This window comes from Hippopotamus amphibius, chromosome 16 (genome assembly GCF_030028045.1).
Source record: "Hippopotamus amphibius kiboko isolate mHipAmp2 chromosome 16, mHipAmp2.hap2, whole genome shotgun sequence".
Taxonomy (NCBI): Eukaryota; Metazoa; Chordata; class Mammalia; order Artiodactyla; family Hippopotamidae; genus Hippopotamus; species Hippopotamus amphibius.
In genome coordinates, this window is record NC_080201.1 from 45,015,823 (window position 1) to 45,029,501 (window position 13,679).

At 40.8% G+C, this 13,679-nt stretch overlaps 1 protein-coding gene across 2 annotated transcripts in view; it reads right to left on the minus strand.

Annotated features, from left to right (window-relative positions):
- The window catches only part of CEP89 (centrosomal protein 89), an 82,268-nt gene that overhangs the window by 47,331 nt on the left and 21,258 nt on the right, over nt 1-13,679 (minus strand). For both annotated transcript variants that reach the window (XM_057712239.1, XM_057712238.1), the window contains exons 6-9: nt 11,471-11,499; nt 9,015-9,057; nt 6,659-6,877; nt 5,069-5,211 (exon numbers count right to left, since the gene is read on the minus strand). In XM_057712239.1, the coding sequence (XP_057568222.1) occupies nt 5,069-5,211; nt 6,659-6,877; nt 9,015-9,057; nt 11,471-11,499 (434 nt within the window). The remainder of the gene's footprint in view (nt 1-5,068; nt 5,212-6,658; nt 6,878-9,014; nt 9,058-11,470; nt 11,500-13,679) is intronic.

The window sequence follows — 13,679 nt, forward strand, 5'->3', positions numbered from 1 at the left end:
TCCTTAGTAAATTTATTCCTAAGTATTTTATTCTTTTTGATGCTACTATAAATGGATTGTTTTCTTAATTTCTCTTTCCAATATTTTTTTGTTAGTGTATAGAAACAACTGATTTTTGCATATTGATTGTGTATCCTGCAAATTTACTGAATTCATTTATTAGTTCTAACAATTTTTTGGCGGAGCCTTCAGGGTTTTCTATATATAATTTCACGGCATCAGCAAATAGAGGCAATTTTACTTCTTCCTTTCCAATGTGGATTCCTTTTATATCTTTCTTGCCAAATTGCTCTGGCTAGAACTTCAGTATTATGTTAAAACTGGTAAGAGTGGACATCCTTGTGTTGCCCCTGAAGCTTTCAGTTTTTCACAACTTCGAGTATGATGTTAGATGTGGGCTTGTCACATATGGCCTTTATTATGTTGCAGTATGGTCCTTCTACACCCAGTTTGCTGAGAGTTTTTATCACGACGATATGCTGAATTTTTGTCAAAATTTTCTGCATCTATTGAGATGATCATAGGTTTTACTCTCAGTTTGTTAATGTGGTGTATTATACCATAAGTCCCCTACATATGAACCTTCAAGTTGCCAAGTTTCAAAGATCCCCATGTGTTCCATCAATGTCAGGAGTGAGTGAAATCACAGCTTGCCTTGCCCTCCAACTCCTACGGCTGACGATCCTTCAGCTCTACCATCTCCCACCTCCTCTTCTCCTCCAGTCAGTAACTCTTCTTCCCTGTTCACTCGATGCCAGCCCCTGTATGCCAGCTGTTGTACTGTACTACTGTACTTTTCAAGGACTGTACTGTAAGATTTAAAATGTTTATTTTTTGTGCTTGTTTATGTATTATTTGTGTGAAAAGTATTATAAACCTATTACAGTACAGTACTACATAGTCGATTGTGTTAGTTGGGTACCCAGGCTAACTTTGTTGGACTTACAAATGTGCTCTCGGAATAGAACTCGTTTGTATGTAGGGGACTTACTGTACTGACTAATTTGCAGATGTTGAATCATCCTTGCATCCCAGGAATAAGTAGCACTTGATCCTGGTGTTTGATTCTTTCAACGTACAGTCACCCCTCAGTATCTGTGGAGGACTGGTTCTAGAACCGGCTATGGATACCAAAATCTGCAGATGCTTAAGTCCCATGGTTGGTTCTCCAGATCCACAGTTTTACATCTGCAGATTCAACCAACCACAGATTCTATAGTACTGTACATATTTCTTGAAAAAAAATTCATGTATAATTGGACCCATGCAGTTCAAACCCATGTTGCTCAAGGGTCAACTGTACTGCTGAATTCAGTTTGCTAATATTTTGTTGAGGACTTTTGTATCTCTGTTCATCAGGGACACTGGCCTACAATTTTCTTGGAGTGTTCTTCTCCAGTTTTGGCATTAGGGCAATGCTGGTCTTTTAAAATGAGTTTAGAAGTGTCTCTTCCTCTTCAATTTTTTAGAAGAGTTTGAGAAGGGTTGTTATTCTTAGTATGGTTTCAAAAAAAATCAGCTTAGTTCATTGATTTTTTTTTCTGTTTTTTCTTTCTTTAATTTACTTCTGCTCTGATCTTTGTTATTTCCTTCCTTCTATTAACTTTGGGCTTTGTTCTTTTAGTTACTTGAGATATAAAATTAGGTTGTTTATTTGAGATCTTTCTTGTCTCTTAGTGTAGGTGTTTATTACTATGAAGTTCCCTCTTGCAATTGCTTTCGCTGTATCCCGTAAGTTTTGGTATGTTGTGTTCCCATTTTCATTTGTCTCAAGATATTTTTTATTTCTTCTTTGATCCACTGGTTGCTCAGAGTAGCATGCTGTTTAATGTCTGCATATTTTTAATTTTCTAGTTTGCTTCTTTTAACTGATTTCTAGTTTTGTACCACTGTAGTCAGAAAAGATGCCTGGTAAGATTTCAATCCTTTTAAATTTACTAAGACTTGTCTTGTGGCCTAATATTTGATCTATTCTGGAGAATGTTACATGTGTGTTTGGAGAAGAATGTGTATTCTGTTGCTTTTGGATGCAATGTTCTATATACACATAGTCTGATGTATCATTTAAGGCTAATGTTTCCTTACTGATTATCTGTCTGGATGACCTATCCATTAATAAAAGTGAGGTATTAAAGTCCCCTGCTATTATTGTATGACTGTATTTCTCTCTTTAGGTCTGTAAATATTTGCTTTATATTTTCAGATGTGCCTATGTTGTGTGCACAAATATTTACAAATGTTATATACTCTTGTTGGAGTGACCTCTTTATCATCCTATAATAACCTTTCTCTCTTATTACAGTCTTTGTCTTAAAGTCTGTTTTGTCTGTTGTCTTAAAGGCTGTTTTGTCTGTCTAACCCAGCTTTCTTTTGGCTTCCATTTGCATGGAGTAACTTTTTCCATCCCTTCACTTACAGTTTATGTTTTTATATCTGAAGTGAGTCTCTTGTAAGCAGCACATGGACAGGTCTTAATTTTTATCCATTCAGCCACTCTATGTGTTTGACTAGAGAATTTTAGCCCATTTATATTTAAAGGAATTACTCTTAGGTAGGGACCTACTGCCATTTTGTTCACTGTTCTCTGGCTTTCTGTAATTTGGTTCCTTTCTTCTCTTCTCTTCAATTGTCAATTGATGATTTTCTGTAGTGGTATGCTTAGATTCCTTTTTTATTTTCTGTGTATCTACCATAGGTTTGCTCTTTGTGGTTACCAAGAGGTGTGCATAAAACAACTTATAACAGTCTATTGTAAGTTGATAACTTAAGTTTGGATGAATTCCAAAATTACATTTTTTTCTCTCCCCCATTTATGTTTATGATGTTGCAGTTTACATTTTTTTATCTTGTGTATTCATTAACAAATTATTGTAGTTATATTTTTACTATTTTTGTCTTTTAACCTTCACACTAGATTTATAAGTGATTAACCCACCAACTTTACATTAGATTATCTTTAATTTTACTATACATTTACCTTTACCAGTGAAATTTTTAATTTCATGTTTTGCTGTTACTAATTAGTACCCTTTTATTTCAGCTTAAAGGAAGTCCTTTAATATTTCTTGCAAGGCTGGTCTGGTGGTAATTAACTCCTGCTTTTGCATGTCCTGAAAACTCTTTATCTCTAATTCAATTCTACTACACTTTGCTGGGTAGTGTATTCTTGGCTGGTAGTTGTTTTTGTTGTTGTTTTTTATTCTTCTTTTCAGCACTTTGAATACATTGTGCCACTCCCTTCTGGTCTGCAGTTTCTGCTGAAACATCTGCTGATAGATCTCATGAGGGTTTCCTTGTATGTAACAAATTGTTTTTCTCTTGCTGCTTTTAAGATTCTCTCCTTGTTTTAACTTTTTTTTCCTTCTTATTTTTGGCTGCATCAGGTCTCAGTTGTAGCATGCAGGATCCTTCACTGTGGCATGAGGGCTTCTCTCTAGTTGTGGCGTGCTGGTTTTTCTCTTCTCTAGTTGTGGTGCACAGGCTCCAGTGCACATGGGCTCTGCAGCTGTGGCGTGCAGGCTCTCTAGTTGAGGTGCACAAACTCAGTAGTTGTGGTGTGCGGGCTTAGCTGTGTCGCAGCATGTGGGATCTTAGTTCCCTGACCAGGGATCAAACCTGTGCCCCCTGCATTGCCAGGTGGATTCTTTACTGCTGGACTACCAGGAAAGTCCCTAACTTTTGACAATTTAATTATAATGTGTTTTGATGCGGGTATCTTTGGGTTCACCTTACTTAGAACTCTCTGGGCTTCCTGGATCAAGACGTCTGCTTCTTTCCCCAGGTTAGGGAAGTTTTCAGCATTATTTCTTTAAATGAGCTCTCTGCCTCTTTCTCTCTTTCCTCTCTGGGACCCCTGTAATCCACCTGATGGTATTCCTTAAGCTATCTTCACTCTTTTTCACTCTTTTATTCTTTTTACTTTTCTGTTTGGATGAATTCCACTGCTCTGTCTTCAAGTTCACTGATCCTTTCTTCCACTTGCTCTAGTCTGCTGTTGAAGCCGTCTATTGAATTCTTCAGTTCAATTATTATATTCTTCTGCTTTATCATCTCTCTTTGGTAGTTTTTAATATTTTCTATCTCTCTGTTGAAATTCTTACTTTGTTCATGACCTTGCTGAGCATCTTTATGACTGTTATTTTGAACTCTCTATTGAGTATAATAACTTATTGGCGTTTCATTAAGATTGGTTTCTAGAGATTTATTTCATTCTCTTCTTTAGAACATATTCCCTTTCTTCTTCATTTTCCTTGACTCTCTGTGTTGGTTTCTGTGCATTAGAAAAAACAGCCACCTCTCCCAGTCTTGACAGAGTGGTCCTGTATAGAAGATGAGCCTCATCAATCAGCCTGGCCCAAGCTCCTGGTTGCCTCTCAAACCTCTGTGATTGTGCAAGCTGCTGTCTTTATTCTTAGTGGTTCCCAGGGGCTGGGGGTGTACCAAGACCCATCAGTGTCCCAAAGGGAAGGATTGCAGTCAGCATCTAGATGCAGGCTCATTAGAAGCCAGAACTTCAAGCAGCATCGGAAAAAGAATGCAGTTAAACCTCTTCCAGGAAAAAAAGTGGGAGAAGGGTGTTTTTGCCTGCTCTGTCTACACTGAGCCCAGGTGTACAGCTACAGGGGGTGCTCTTATGCCTGTTTAAAAACTGCTTCTTTCTTTGCTATAGTCCTATTGGACTCATGAATGCAAGTTCCATTGGCTGTGAGAGCTAGGTGATTTGGGAGCCTGTAAAAACTAGTCTGCTTTCTTTTCAAAGTTTGTGCACTGACAAACAACAGCTATAACCTTGATGAACAGGACTGAGAATGGAGCAGCCAACACAGACTTTTACTCCTACTTCATATACGTCTGTATTGTCCAAATTTTTTTACTAAGAGCCTTTATTACTTTTGTTTTGAGAAAGGGAGGGAGGGAGAAAGCAGAAAGGTCCCTAGAAAGACTGTACTTTGGATATATCTTTTTTATACCAAATTACAATAAATATGAACCCTTCAGAATTGGAAACCAATTCAACAGTAAAGGCTAAAATATCAGAAAACTGATTTTTCTTGATAGGAAACATTACCTCTTCCTCGGACAGATGCCTGAATTTTGTTTGATATCTGCTCAGTTCTACATTCAAACGATGGACAGTCATTTTCAATCCATCATTTTCATCCACCAGTTCTTGAGCCTGTTTTCTTAGATACTGTAATTCATGTGCAGCAACTACCAAAAAAAAATTTAATATTATATCATAAGAACTTATATCAGATTTATCAAGATTTTATGTAAATTGCTGTTTTCCTTCTTTCCTTCTTTTAGGCTCACAGAGGCAGCGAATGACAGTTATATAGATACAAATGAATAAAAGTTACTAAGTTTTTAAACACCGGAGAGCCAACAGTGTTGTAGAAGTTTGTGGAAGTTTCTGCATGTACAATTAAGGTAAAATAAAAATTTTACATTGAAAAAAGTCATTATTTCAGATGATATACAAATATGTGTCTTGAAAGTTATATAGAATAAATGGAGAATTTTTTTTAGAACTAATAACTTTCCCAAATAATAGTAATGTCCTATTAGAAAACATCATAGAGAATAGATCCCAGAAAGTTATAGCACAAATAATATAAAGTATTTAGAAATGTGTCTAAGACAAGAAATATGCAGGGTCTATATGAAGAAAACTACATCCTTCTTAAGGCCATAGTATGAGACTTACATAAATAGATACATGTATAGAGAAAACATCAGTGAATATTTATATAACCTTAGCATTAAAAAGAATTTGACACCAAAGGCATAGGTCATACAGAAAAATATCCTATACATTTAGCTGAATTATCAACAAACTGAGAAAATATCACATACATGACAAAGAGCTAAAATCCTTAATATGTAAAGTGCTCCTACAAATCAACAGAAAAGATCAAAGCATCTCAATTTAAAGTGGGAAAATTTATGAAAGAGAGAAAATGATCTGCAAAGATAATTTTAAAAATTCAGGGGCTTTCCTGATTGTCCAGTGGTTAAGACTTTGCACTCCCAATGCAGGGGGCTCAGGTTTGATCCCTGGTCAGGGAACTAGATCCCACATGCCACAACTGAGACCTAGTGCAGCCAAAAAAAAAAAAAAAAAAAAAAATTCAACCTCATCAATAATAAAATAAATACAAATTAAACTAAAATAAGATTTGTTTTTGCTTATCAAATTAGCAAGGAAAATATAATCCTCATCATTGGTAAATATGTGGTGAAAGAGGGACTTTCATATGCTGCACATGGGGGTAAAAACTGATATGAAATATATGTAAAATACTATACTAAGCATTAAGAAACAAAAGAAAGGGGACTTCCTGGTGGTCCAGAGGTTAAGATTCTGTGCTTCCACTGTAGGGGGTGCAGGTTTGATCTTTGGTCAGAAAACTAAGGTCCCACATGCCATAAAAGAAACAAAAGAAGTATTGGAATTTCTTTAGCATAGTAATAATGATATAGCAGATGAAATCAAATTTCAACAAGTATTTTAATGGAAGACCCTAAATATCATAACAAAATATCAACAACATTAACACCAACAAATGTTATAACAAAATATTAACTTTCAAAGTAAATAAGAAAATTTCAATTCCTGTTTGTTCCTTTAATAAAAGAACTATGTAGTTGTCCCCACCTTCCTGAGAGGATGCTTTCTCAGCTTCTTTCAGCTTTCCATTTTCTTTTTCCATCCTTTTAAGTTTTAATTGTAGTTCTTTCATTGTTTGTTTTATTATGTTAAGTTCAAGAGTAAGGGTTTGATTTGCATTGTTTAGATGCAAATTTTCATCTTTTAATTCCTCGAACTTTTCTTTGGTTATTCCTATACATCTTTGACGTATTCTACCAGTTATATCTAAAAAGGCACAGGAAAAAAGTTTTAAAATATTAATTGATATGTACAATTTCACATCAAAATTACGGGAGGCTTTATTTCAAAAACCACATGAGCAACTTCTTCATGTCAGTGCCTGTAAAGAGAATGGCCTGTTGAGACTACAGTGAGAAACACGAAGAGAGGTGACAGAGGGGCAGGCAGGAGCCGGTGGAGGCCCTTGCATATCATAACATGCAGAGTGGAGGTCGTATCCTGCAGGCCACCAGGAGCCAGAAAGCCTTTCAAACAGAAGTATGGAAAGAAGAGGCTCTACTCTCAGAAGAATCCCTGAGGCCAGCAGTGAAGAACAGCAACAGGAAGGAGGCCTAGCCCAGAGGCAGGGAGACCAGTCTGGAGGCTTCTAGAGTGGGGATGGAGAGGAAAGGACATGAGAGAAGGATTCAGGGGCGAAAACTTGGCAGGGCTCAACAGCCGACTGGGTGTGGATAGTAAGGGAGGGGCAAATCAAGGAAGACATTGAGCCAGACAGGGAACACAAGCGTGGCAGGGGAAGGGATGCTCAGGTTAGGACACAGGCTCGAAGCGCTGAAGGTAGCCTCAGCTGCAGAGACCGAGGCACCACCAGCACGTGGGGGTACCTAAAGGTACCAGGGCGAGAAGAAAACCAGAGGCCACAAAAGGACTTTAGGAAGGAGTAGCAAGAAAGCCTGGAGGAAAGCAGAGCGTGGTGTTCCATGGGGAGATCAAAGGAGGTGAGGACTTCGATGGGCTCCCAGCCTGGGCACAGGTCTGTGTGCAGATGTGCAGACAAGGGCCCGGGTGCTGGTGGCTCCAGACAGCTCCCCTGGCCCCTGACACACACATCCGCAACCCCTAGAACATGAAAGGCAAGTCTAAGCAATGAGTAACTCCACAGCTACACTGAAAACAAGAGGCAAGCTGCCAGGAATCCTGGAAAGAAAACATTTGAGATTAGACTGAAGATGGAAGCTGCAGCCTAAAATATGCCAGGAGAGGTCAGCTACAAGAGGTAGGAGTGCTTCCAGCGATGTGCCTTGCGCTGGCGGTAGTGGGGACACAAAGTGACCTAGAAAGGACTGATGAGGTGTCCAGTTAGAGCGTCGGACAGGAGCAGCAAGGGTTCAAGCCCCCTGAGCCAGGTAGTACATACAGGCCCTGAGGACAGAGAGGCAGGCAGGCTGGGGAAACTCAGCAGGAAGAGGGACCCCGAACCCTCTGGCTGACCATACACCCTATCTGTCCCCATCGGTCACTGTATACCTGTCAGCCCACTGGTCTCCCCCTCTGAGCAACCCTCAGTAATCAGGTACAGCATCCCCGGGCAGAACAATAGGGACTCCCAAGGACCAAGGTGAACACATCACCAAAAATCATGTGAGCTAAGAGAAGCACCAAAATCAGATAACAGAGTAGAGAGTGGCCTGTGCAATACTTATAAGATGTTTGAACGAGTGTAGTTAAGATTCCAGAGATGCTTGTCAATACTTAATAGAAATCGTGGCGATAAACAGCTTCATTCATAACACAAACTCAAAGGATGGGCTGAGCAGCAGAATACACACAGTGAAGAATGCACCTGTGGGCTAGACATTAGAGCCCCAGCAATACCCCAGAATACAGCACCAAGACACCAGATAGAAGGGGTGAAAACAAAGCCAATCCGACATGGAGGACAGACAAAAGCCTTGATACCTGATAGGATTTTCAGACTAGCAATGTGAGGCGTAATAGGAAAAAATTACAAAATCCACCTTGAAAGCTAATGAGGCTCCCCAAATTGCAGAGGGGATAGCACCCCAGAAGGTATCTCTAGACCCCTAAGCTAGGCCTCCAGCCCCTGAGCAGAGCCCTGTTTGCATACACCCCCTTCCCAGTGTCTGCCTACATCCCACTGGTCCACCCCCTCCCCAGGATCTGAGCACATTCCATGGGGACATATATCCACAGTCCAATATTTGAACGTTTGGACTCCGTCTTTTAAGGCAAAGGTGGTAGTTCAACAAACTGCTACCTCTTCCCAGTTTTGATAATGGGGCAGAAGCAACAGCCTTTACCGGGAAAAAAAGGTGATCTTTATTTTATGTGAGATTAATAATAAGGTTTTCAATCATAATGAAATTCAAAAGGCAAATACCTGGAGAGGGTGGAGGTTTTTCACATAATGGTGGTTTTTCATCCTAGGGAAGAAAAAACATAAGAGTAATGAATTAAGAGTCTTAGCATTGGGCTTCCTAGGTGGCGCAGCGGTTGAGAATCCGCCTGCCAATGTAGGGGACATGGGTTCAATCCCTGCTCCAGGAAGATCCCACATGCCATGGAGCAACTAAGCCCATGTGCCACAACTATTGAGCCTGCGCTTTAGAGCCCGTGAGCCACAACTATTGAGCCCATGTGCTGCAACTACTGAAGCCCATGTGAAGCAACTACTGAAGCCCATGTGAAGCCCACGCGTCTAGAGTGCGTGCCCCACAACAAGAGAAGCCACGGCAATGAGGAGCCCGCACACCACAACGAAGAGCAGCCCCCACTCATCGAAACTAAAAAGAGAAAGCCTGCGCACAGAAAGACCCAACACAGCCAATAAAATAACTAAACAAATTAATTAATTAAAAAAAAAGTCTTAGCATCTTCTAAAAGTGGACTGGCACAAGCAACTAGGTCATCATATATCAAATATTTAAGCACTTTTTTTCCCATTCATTTTGGCTCTTGTAGTTGCTAGTTTGCTTTAGCTTTAGAGACTTTAATATTTTAAGTTTCTTTTAAATAAGCCTAAACCTTCAGGGTCTTCCCTTCTTGGCAGGTTCTCTGAGCAGCAAGGGAAGTCCTGGTTTCTTCCTGCCTTTTTGTCAATGAGTTTGGTGTCTTTTTTTTTTTTTTAATTGAAGTATAGGTGCTTTACAATATTGTGTTAGCTTCAGGTGTATAGCAAAGTGATCCAGTTATACATACAGCTTTTTTTCCAATTCTTTTCCATTATAGGTTATTATAAGATACTGAATATAATTCCCTGTGCTATACAGTATATCCTTCTTGCTTATCTATTTTATATATACACTAGTGTGTATCTGTTAATCTCATACTCCTAATTTATCCCTCCTCCCCTTCCCCTTTGGTAACTATAAGTCTGTTTTCTGTATCTGTGAGTCTATTTCTGTTTTGCAAATAAGTTCATTTGTATTATTTTTTAGATTCCACATGTAAGTGATATCATATAATATTTGTCTTTCTCTATCTGGCTTACTTCACTTAGTATGATAATCTCTAGGTCGATCCATGTTGTTGCAAATGACATTTCACTCTTTTTTATGGCTGAGTAACATTCCATTGTATGTATGCACCACATCTTCTTTATCCATCATCTGTTGATGGACACTTAGGTTGCGTCCATGTCTTGGCTTTTGTAAACAGTGCTGCTATGAACACTGGGATGCATGTATCTTTGCGAATTAGAGTTTTCTCCTGATATATGCCCAGGAGTGGGGTTGCTGGATCATATGGCAACTCTATTTTAGTTTTTTGAGGAACCTCTATACTATTTTCCATAATGGCTGTACTGATTTACATTCCCAGCAACAGTGTAGGAGGGCTCCCTTTTCTCCCCAATTTATTATTTGTACTCAGTCACTGTGTTTACATGCAGGTCCCATGAATGACAGGCTATCAGTTCACATTCTAAAGCATGTGATACGACCATAGGTGCTGAGCAGAGATGCACAAAGCAAACTCCAACTGGCCTTTTCTCCTTGGGATATGCAAAAAGACACCATAAGCTTCAGAGAAGCATGTTTTCAAAGCACTGAGAAAAGAATACAACATCCTCCTTTTCAACCCAAAACTCAGAGGGAATGGAAGCCTTTGAACTTTTGTTCATTTTTCTACTACACATCAGTCTGATATTAAATTTCTAATTTCTGCTGAAAATGAAGATAAGGTTATAAGTTAACTATACTGAGAAGTCTTTAATTTTTAAACTCCTTTGACACTGCAGAATTAAAAACTTAAGTAGAACTATTTCCACGTCTGCAAACTGGTTATTGTCTTAAAAACATTTAATGGAAAAGAACTCTTTTTTTTAAAATAAATTTATTTATTTATTTATTGGCTGTGGGTCTTTGTTGGTGAACGCGGGCTTTCTGTAGTTGCAGTGAGTGGGGGCTACTCTTCATTGTGGTGCACAGGCTCCTCATTGCCGTGGCTTCTCCTGTTTGTGGAACATGGCCTCTAGGCACGTGGGCTTCAGTAGCTGTGGCACATGGGCTCAACAGTTGTGGCTCTTGGGCTCTAAAGCACAGGCTCAGTAGTTGTGGCACACGGGCTCAACAGTTGTGGCTCTCAGGCTCTAAAGCGCAGGCTCAGTAGTTGTGGTGCACAGGCTTAGTTGCTCCGAGGCATGTGGGATCTTCCTGGAGCAGGGATCGAACCTGTGTTCCCTGCATTGGGAGGCGGATTCTTAGCCACTGCACCACCTAGGAAGCCCTGGAAAAGAACTCTTAACGGAAGTTTTCTCCCCCACAAATCACAAAAGTTGTTTTGAAACTATGGTGGAAATTCTATTAAGAAAATCAGTTTTTAAAAAATAATTCTTACCTTTAAATTCAGAACAGAATGTTTACCATCTAATTAAAAAAAAAGAGAAAACTTTGTAAAGCAGAGAAAGACATCTGACAACTCAGAAGAGTACAGTCTTAGGAACTCACCTCCTGCAGATGAGCTAAACCAGGTCTGGGCGGGGCGGCCTTCACAAGGTCACATGACAAGCAGGTCCAGAGGCGGGCAGGAGCCCAACACTGAACTGCCCATCTCTTCCCGCTGCTCATTTCCGAGCACCTTCAGAGGCTCACATGACTGCAGAACCAAGGCCAAACTCCTCAGTGTGACTCTGAGCCTTCCCCACCTTCCCAGCACCCCCCCTCCCAGTGCATTCTACCTGTGCCACCTGCCATTCCCCAGACGGGCTAAGGCTCGACTCCTCTCTGCCTCCCCTGCCCCCAGTACCAGTCAACTCAGTCAGATGCTGGTACCTCAACCAAAGGACGTCAGTGTCTGAGCTTCTTGGCTGGGTACTGCTAGGGTGCAGCGTGGTGCCTCAGGCTGTAATCATCAGTGAGCACTTACAGAGGATGCTGTGCTCCACATTTACGGCTAAACTTAATCCTTATAATAATCTGATGAGAGGTACACTCAAACTGCAGTAGAAGTGGGGTTAAGGAACTGGCCAAGCCTCTTGCCACCTGGAAATGACAGAACCAAAGCACTAAAAGCCAGGGTTTCTGATGTGTGGTCCAAGGATCATTCACATCAGATTCTCTAAAGAGCTTGTTAAAAATACAGCCCAGAAATTCCCCGGCAGCCCTGTGGTTGGGACATGGCACATTCGCTGCCAGGCCCGGGTCTGACTCTTTGTCAGGGAACTAAGATCCCACAAGCTGGGTGACGTGGCCAAAAACAACCCATACGTGTGCACACACACACACATAGCCCTCTGGCCCCAGCCCAGAGTCACTGACTCAGAATCTGGGGTCGGTGCGGGGCCTTTTTCACACATGTCCAGGGGATTTTAATGCCCACCACAAACCAAAAACCACTGCAGAAGCTGCACTCTCTCCCAACCACCACCTGTGCTCCAAGTTCATGTTACTAAGTACACCAGTTATCACTGCCTTTCAGCTCCAAGGCCACATTTATTGCTGGCCTGTGCTACTGCAGTAGCTCTACCTTGCCAGGTGATGCAATAATAAACTTCATCAGTAGAGTGCAGAAAAGACACTGGAGGAGGAAGGGGCTTGGGTTCCTCATTCCAGAATACTGTCTCCATCCCTCTCTCTTTCCCTGTATCCCCCTCTTTCTCCCTCCTCTCCTCCTTCCTTCCCTCCTTCTAGGTGGCCAGCAGCATTTCTCCATGGCGGCTTCTCCTGGAATTCCCCTGGAGGGGGCAGCTTTCCAGCGAATTCTGTTAGTACCACACCTCAGCTAACTCCTCCACCCGCCAGTGGGCCACAGCTGCATCCTCTCCGATGTCCCCATTGGAGATTCTCCACATGTTTCTTCCTTTGGGGGCTCTCCGTTAACTAAAGAGGGAGCAGCTGTTCCCTCTACCCGCTATTCCTGCGTTCTTTAGATTTCTCTCTCCCCCTTAGTAGGCAATCCTGTTTTAGCCAATAATTCTTTATATTAAACTTCCCCTGTGCAAATCACCATGTACTTTCTGTCTCCTGACTAGATTCTGACTGATATATGACACATGAGGCCACAGACAACACAGACATTAGAAAGTGGATGGACATATGTGAACATAAGACGTGTTATATAATTTTTATATATGTTATTCAGGATATGTTATAAAATTTTTTTGAAAAGGCACGTAATAAAACAACAAGCATTTTACAACTTGAGGATGGATGATGCCTTAGAGGACTGGGACGGGGAGGGTGGGGGGGAGTCGAGGGAGGGAGGGAGGGAATACGGGGATATGTGTATAAAAACAGATGATTGAACTTGGTGAACCCCCCCCAAAAAAAAAAAAAAGATATACTTTTTACTTGAATTCAATATACACATGAATTTTACCACAGGGATAAAATATGCCGCCTAGCCAACCAACTGGCATTTTCTGGCACAGGTATTAGTAGGCTGGCCTTCTGTTTCTCAATCAGTCCCCTTGTGAACTGACTTAAATGAGAGTCTCCTTGAGCCCAGGCAACTCTGAGGGTCCTGATAAAGCAATGACTGGTGCCCACTCTATGCCAGGCTCTCCTTCTCACTTCTCAAACATAAGCTACCTCTTAGGAAATGGAAA